The 7,474-nt window shown below is 57.7% G+C and overlaps 2 protein-coding genes across 2 annotated transcripts; one reads left to right on the plus strand and one right to left on the minus strand.

Moving 5' to 3' along the window:
* Positions 1-714: 714 nt before the first annotated feature.
* On the plus strand, positions 715-1,927 carry APOC3 (apolipoprotein C3; the record flags this gene model as incomplete). The annotated part of the gene is made up of 3 exons (XM_084249829.1): positions 715-769; positions 908-1,031; positions 1,804-1,927. 3 exons carry the CDS (start codon positions 715-717, stop codon positions 1,925-1,927), a joined length of 303 nt encoding a protein of 100 aa, XP_084105955.1.
* A 3,031-nt stretch (positions 1,928-4,958) lies between these two features.
* On the minus strand, positions 4,959-6,565 carry APOA1 (apolipoprotein A1; the record flags this gene model as incomplete). Its single annotated transcript, XM_084249830.1, has 3 exons — positions 4,959-5,553; positions 6,159-6,312; positions 6,523-6,565. 3 exons carry the CDS (start codon positions 6,563-6,565, stop codon positions 4,959-4,961), a joined length of 792 nt encoding a protein of 263 aa, XP_084105956.1.
* Positions 6,566-7,474: the final 909 nt, after the last annotated feature.

Below are 7,474 nucleotides of genomic sequence, written 5' to 3' on the forward strand. Positions count from 1 at the left end.
CCGGGCCCTCAGTGCCCGCTGCCCTGGGGACGATATAAAACAGGTCAGAACCCTCTTGTCTGTCTATTCAGTTCATCCCAAGAGGCAGCTGCTCCAGGTAATGCCCCTGGGGAGGGCAGAGGGAGGGAGACGGGGGAAGGAAGCAGGATGGAGGGGGTCAGAGGGGGTCTCTGCTGGGCCCAGCCACGAAGCCGGGCGGGAGAGCTTGCCTCAGGGGTGTTTGTCACCCCCTTCCAATGCAGACTGGAGTAAACCAAGCCCAAAGCTACACAGTGTGGAGGCAGAACTGGGGGGACTGGCTCCATATCCACCCTCATGCTGCATGTTCCGGGCCAGAAGCGGCTTTATATGGCCTGGTCCTTCCCCAGGCAGAAAAACTGAGGCTGACAAAGGGGCAGGGATAGAACCCAAGGTGCTCAGCATGTTAGTGGCAGAAATCAGGCCCAAACCTTTGATTCCTGGTCTGAAGGGGTTTCTGCTCCATCCTACCCATTCCCTCTCTCTTGCCTGGGTCACCCCGAATTTCCTGGCTGAAAGCTCTTCCTCTCCCCAGATTAGCCTGGGAGCGGGTTACCTCTTCTCCCGGCTTCACCCAACTCAGGGGCAACCTTAAAGGCCACACCACTTCTCCAGGAAGGAGCTCAGAGGCAGGGCTTGTGGGGGGGACTTGGGGGTACCACTCACCGGACACTTCCTGGCAGGAACAGACGTGCCATGCAGCCCCGGGTCCTCCTCGTTGCTGCCTTCCTGGTGCTCCTGGCCTCTGCCCGTAAGCAGCTTGGGGCTGGGCTGGGGGCAAGGTGGGGGAGGCAAGCTTGGGAGGTGGCTTGGGGACGCCAGGCCCTGGGGGGTGCTGGGCAGGGTTCCCTGGGGCTGATCACCCCACTCAGTCCTGCTCTGCCCACAGGAGCTTTGGAGGAAGAAGATGCCTCCCTCCTGGGCTTTATGCAGGGCTACATGGAGCAAGCCACCAAGAAGGCCCAGGATGCTCTGAGCAGCATGCAGAGCTCCCAGGTGGCCCAGCAGGCCAGGTATGCATCACAGTCACTTCCCTGTCCTAGGCGTCAGCTCACTCAGCTCCCACCTGCCCCCAACTTGGCAAGCACCTGGCAGTAGACCAGGCAGGACCACGTTCTCATCTATAACCTGGGGTTCCTCGCGGGGCTTCCTTAGGCTCCTGTGAGGGAGAGGACAGAGGCTGGACTCCATCCCCCCTGCAGCCTCCAGGCCACCCTCTCCTTCATTGTCCCTCCACCTCCCACTCCTCTAGCACGGGCTACCTTTCCTCAGCAGAGGCGTTCACACTCAGTATTTGGTTTCCCATTTTGCCAATGAGAACATCAAGACTCAGAGAGGTTAAGTGACCTGCTCCAGACCACACAGCTAATCAATCCTCTGATGTTTTTTCCAACTGAGAGAGACTGTCTCCCCTGCCCAACCCTGTCATTGGGTTGGCAACACTAGGGGGTGCCCTTCACCCAGGACAGCACAGCCCTGAGCTTACCATCTCCCCACTCAGCCACTCCTCTCCAGCTTGCTTCTGGCCCTGACAATACAAAGTTTCACCCCAGCCTGGAGAAATGTGGGCTGGACTGGTGCTGGGGTCCCATCACCACCTCGGCAGCTCTCTGTCTGGGGTGACAACTGTAGGGGATCCCTGCTGGAGGTCTCAAGGGTGTGGCTGGGTGAGGTTGAGCAGATGGAGGGAGATGCCATGTGGATGTGAGGGGGCATGGTTGTGCAGCCTACAGACAAGCTCTCACCCCCACTTCTGTTGCTGTTCCTTCCTGATTTAACCCCCAGGGGCTGGATGACAGGTCGCTTCACCTCCCTGAAAGACTACTGGAGCACGTTTACGGACACGTTCTCCGATTTCTGGGTTCCTGCCCCTGAGGCCACACCAGTTGTACCCTCTGAAGATGTCTGAGACCTCAACACCCCAAGTCTGCCTGCCCATCCATCCTGCCAGCTCCTTGGGTCCCATGACCTGCAGGGCTGACCATAAATCACTGGAAGGGACAGCGTTCTCAGTGCCCCCCACCTCCCCCAGCCCCAGCCCACCCCCAGGCGAGCTATCCTCCTAATAAAGCTGGACAAGAAGCTGCCGTCTGCAGGGTGTGCCATGTATGTGTGGGCATGAGACTGGGTTGGGGCTATGTGGTGGGCAGGCCTGGGCCTTACCTACCTCTTTCTAGCTGGGTGGCATCCAGGCGAGTTTCTTCACCTATAAGATAGGAATGACCCTACCTACCCGGGCAGGAGCAAACCAGCTAATCATTTTGAAAATGCTCTGATAAACTGTCAAATGCTGTGCAACATGGCTGGAGTGTGTGCTTTGTGCTAGCCATGGTCCTGGCATTTTTATGTCATCCTTGGAGTTGAGATGGGCATGTTCACCAGAATTATGGAGCTGACTCATACCACCCTGGCTGCCTGGCCTTCCCAAGCACATTTGAGGAAGGGGGTCAGATGGGGTAGTGGTTGGAGTAAGGGCCGATACAAGTCTCGGCCCTGTCACTCTACAGCAGCCTTACTTTCTGTTACTTTCTGATCTGTCAAGAGAACGGAGTCTGGTAAAGGACTGCCATTGTCGCTAATGACTGAGCTGATTGTCTTCTGGGAACCAGGATTGCCTTTGGGGTAGGTGGTCAGTGTCCTGTAAGCCAAGGAAGAATACAAGTTCACCCCAGCAGAGACTGGTCCCTGTGTCCCCCACATCCAATAGATGTTCATGCTAGAGAGTTCCAGAATCAGAGTACTTGACCAGCCGCTCCCCCACTCCCACCCCACTCCTGTGATGAAAAAGCCAGGGTTCAGCAAAGTGAAGGCACCGGCCCAAGGTCACAGCATCCCAGGCCGCAAGCTCAGGTCAGCTGCACATATGCTTTCTGCTCAGATGACACAGAAAGAAGTTTGGTTACTCTTACGGCAGGTGTCAGAGGGCACAGGACACATCTTGGCTTCATATATCTAGCCCCAACTCAAGACATCTGTTCTCTCTCTCTGGAAATCTACTGGGATTTTTCTTCTGGCCCAAATGGGTCCTGGATCCCAGCACCCACACCTAGAAAATGTTTTCACCCAAATCTGAGCTGACACTTGCTGCTGGTGCTCTGGATGGTTAGAAATGAAAAAGGCCACTGCTCTGGCCAACAGGTTATTGAGATAGACTGGAAACGGACAGAGGAAAGGCAGATTATCCAGCATCCTGCACCAGGGGGCAAAAGGCCTGCAGGGGAGAGGGCAGGGAAGGTTCCATGAAGATGCTTCTTAGCCATGTACATGCACATGGGGGTGTACACACCTGAGTGTGAAGGAGGAGCCAGCTGTGGACAGGAAGCTATGTGAAAATGTGTGTGTATGGGGGGGGGGTGTATACTCATCCCAACTTGAGTGCCTGGCCCCATGCTTTTAGTTTTTTTAATAATCTGAATGCCCAGTGGGCAAATGGGTCTAAAAAGGGCAACCCAGTACTTCAGCCTTGGCAAGAGACTTCACATCTTCATTTTTGGCCTCCTCATGCACACCACGGATTTAGCGGCACCTACCCAGGGCTCAGGGAAGAATTCAGGGAGATGACAGATACAACAGCATCTTGGAAACAAAACATGCTAATTACCTGTAAGAGGTGGTGGTGATTCTTTTTTTTAAAATTTATTTATTTATTTATATAAGAACTGGGGTACAGGCCAGATGCACAGGAGAACAAGAGGGTTCACCAGAGCCAGAGCGGGGAGAACAGGCAGACTGACCGAAATACACTGCTGAGGGGAGCAGCAGGCAAGACAGGAGAGGTCTGCCGCGCCATGTGGGACCCTTCCCGATGGGCCGGCTCGGAACTGGCGCCGCAGAGGCTGCGGACAGCTTCACAGCACTGCGCTCAACCGCCTGCGCCACCAGGGGAGGCCCGGTGGTGATTCCTTTTTCTTACTCAAGTCAGAGCTGGCAGAAAGAGGGGGTGGCAGGGCTTGGAGCCCCTGAGTGGGATGGCTGGCTTGCACAGCTGTCCCCAGGAAACAGTGCAGGGTAGAAGTGCTTTTGTGCCAAAAAGAGAAACGTTGATGGAAGCATTTTTTTGAATTCACAGAGGAAGGAGCAAGCTCCAAGCTCTTCATCTGAACCTGCTGGGACCCTTCCCATCCCAAAGCGCTCTGTGAGCCAGTCCAGGGCCACTGTGCACAGAGACACCCCCTCCCCAACAAAGCCACACCTGTCTCCGGAGCCCCTCAGACAGGACTTACTCCACTTCTTGTTTGGGCTCTTTCAGGGTGCTGACCTTGGCTTATCTGTCGCTTTGCCCATTCCTCTGTGATGTCCTGTCTGTGCGGGCTCTCTGAGGAGAGGGGTCCGAAGCAGCCAGGGCCTGGCAGACCCGCCCTCCCTGAGGGGCCCGCGTTGATGCGCCGGAGAATCAATCAACACAGGGCCTCCCCGGTGGCGCAGCGGTTGAGCGCTGGGTTGTGAAGCTGCCCGCAGCCTCTGCGGCGCTGGTTCAATCCCCGGCTGCTCCCCGGCCACCGGAGGAGGGTCCCACATGGCGCGCAGACCTCTCCTGCTGCCCGCTGCTCCCCTCAGCAGTGTACTTCGGTCCTTCTGCCTGCTCTGCTCCCCGCTCTGGCTCTGGTGAATTCTCTCTCCCTCCCGCGCTTCTGGCTGCACGAGTGCTTGAATGAATGAATGAATGAATGAATGAATAAATAAATAAATAAAAATCTTAAAAAAAAAAAAGAATCCATCAACACAGGCAGCCCCATGCGTGGACCAAGGCCCAGGCCACTCCCAGAGCATCCCCTGCAGCGGTCGGCCCCCTGGCCCCCAACCTCCCCAAAGAAAGAAGCCACGTCCCACTTTGGAAATGTTTATTCTAAGAAACAGAAAGATGGAAACAGGAACCCCAAGGAGTCCCTCCCCCCAGCTGGGGTTCCAGGCCTAGAGGAGTCGCAGGGGCGTCAGGCTTCTCACGCGGCGCTCAGCTGCTTCTGGGCGTCTTCGACGGCGGTCAGGAAGGCGGCCTTCAGGGTCTCAAACAAGGGCTGTAGGTCCTGGCGGACGTTTTCCAGCGTGGGCTTGGCCCTCTCGCCGAACGCCTTCAGATGCTCAGCGGCCTTGGCGGGGTACTCGCCCAGGCCCTCCTTCTTGAGCTCCTCCAGGCGGCTGGCCAGCATCTGGCGCGCCTCCTCGCTGTAGGGGGCCACGCTGGCTCGCAGCGCGTCCACATGGGTGCGCACGCCCTCGCGCAGCTTCTCGTTGAAGGGAGCCAGCTTCTCCTGCAGCTCCTGCAGCTTCTGGCGCGCCTTCTCCCGGTACTCCTCGGTCAGCGGCGCCACCTTCTGGCGGTAGAGGTCCAGCTCCTCCTGCACCCTGCTTTGGAAGTCGTCCAGGTAGGGCTGCACCTTCTGCCTCACCAACTCCACGTCCTTGTCCAACGCCTGCTTCAGCCCCGCTGCGTCCTTTTCGAGTTTATCAAATAGGTCCTTGGTGGCTGGGCCTATCTGTTCGCGCAGCTTGGAGAGGGTGGTGCTCAGAGTGTCCCAGTGGTCGGCGAGATGCAGGCTGAAGGGGGATGGAGAGGGAGGGAGTGGCTCAGGAGTGGCCTCCCCGCAGCTGCAGGCCCAGAGCCTCAGCTGCCCCGCGGGGAGGTCTGGGCAACACCTGCCCTGAGTGTGCAGTGGAGGTAGGCCACGCCTGGGCTGAGCTTCTCCTGTGTTTTCTCATCCAGTGCCCCCTCCCCGCAGTTGTACTGACATACTGAGGCTCTCCGGAAACAGCCGTGTTTGGTGCCCAGTCTTGTCTGCCCCAGAGCTGGGCTTTTTAAGAACCTCATCTTTATGTTCCCAGTCCACTCTCTTCCCTGAAGACAGCCAGCCCCGTGGCTGGGCAGGAGCAGGGGAGGTAGTAAGGGATGGCAAGGGGCTTATGGCACGTGCACGTGAAGCCTGGAGCTGTGAGGATAGGCGGCAGCACAGGCCTGTGCTCACTGGGGGGCTGTGGCATTCCAACATTCCTGTTACTCCATCCAGGCCTTCTGTGGGGCCATCAAATAGCAGGAAGGGATTTGGCCATCTAGCTACTACACCTTCCTCCCTTTTCTAGGCCTCTTTATTCCCCAGGGCCTGTCACCCCTGCCCCCACTCCCCACACCCCAGCTGCATCCTTACTTGAGCTGTTTTCCCACACCGGAGGCGTCAAACTCGGCCATACGGTCTCTGCCACTGTCCTTGGCTGAGTCCACAAGCATAGCGATCGTGTCCTTCACTTGCTCCCAAGAGTACTGGGGTACATCTTGCTGCATGAAATGCCGAGCCTGGCTCCCTGGGGGCAAAGGGGAAGACCTAGATCAGGCCAGTCCTGGGCTGACATCTGAGCTGAAATGCCAGGCTTGGTGACAGGGTAGATGGAAGACTGAGTAATGCTCCCCCCTGTGCCGGGAGGGTGGACCAAAGGGGCTTAGGGGAAAAGCCACTCACCCCCTCACACCCCCCGGCACTGCATAGTTGGCTCCCTAGGTTGGAGGGCACCTACCCGTGAGGAAGAGCACGGCCAAGGTCAGCACTACGGCTTTCATCCTGATGGATGTGAGCGACCTGCAGGAGAAGAACCTGGCTGAGTGGACAGGCCTCTAGCAGGGAGAAGCCACATGTTCCTCCACTCACTGCAGCTAGGGCAACCTCAGGCATCCTGAGCCCCAGCCTGGGGCAGAGTCTGGAATTGGGTTCCAGAGCCCAAGTCTCAAACACCAGAGCAGGGGGGCTCAGAGAATAAGGGGGAGCAGCAGCAGCACTTACCTCCAGTGTCCAGCGGCCTCTGAGCGCCAGCTCTCCCAGGCCCTATTTATGTCTCCAGGCAGGGGCTGGGCTGCAAGGCTGATAAGGCCAGCCCTGTCCCTGCTGCAGCTCACTGGTCCTGGCCATGTGGAACTTAGAGTTCAAGGATCAGCACTGTCCCCGGGGCCAGGCAAATAGAGTGGGCAAACAGGAAGCTGCGGGGGCTGCATGGCCAGGGATCAAGGGTTCAGTGGGGGTGGGAGGCGTTGTTGCGGGTGTGCTGGTCCCCAGCATTGGGGTCACCTGCCCCATCCCCTTCTCTTCCACAGCGGATGTGTGCTGTCATTGTTCATGGCACCAGCGTAGCAGGGGAGGGGAGAGAGGGAAGAGACACGTGCTGGCCCGGGCCGGCTCCTCCTCTCAGGAGAGTCCTCCCTGCATCCCACAGAGATTATTTCACACCCACCCTGGCCCCTCCACCACCCAAGAAGCAGGCAGTCCTCGCACCAGCAGTTCTTTCCATTTCTTCTCCTAACAGGTCCTCACAGCCTCCCCCAAGCCCTTGCAGACCTTCCGGACCTGTAATCTGAGGGAAGCTGTGTGTGCCAGGCAGCTGCCCAGGAGAGTGGGGGTGCCCAATGGCTCCCAGACTTTGAGATTTCAGAACAAAATTCTGACCTTTCAGAACAAATTCTAGCAACCAATGCAAA

This window comes from Talpa europaea, assembly GCF_964194135.1.
Source record: "Talpa europaea genome assembly, chromosome: 12".
Taxonomy (NCBI): Eukaryota; Metazoa; Chordata; class Mammalia; order Eulipotyphla; family Talpidae; genus Talpa; species Talpa europaea.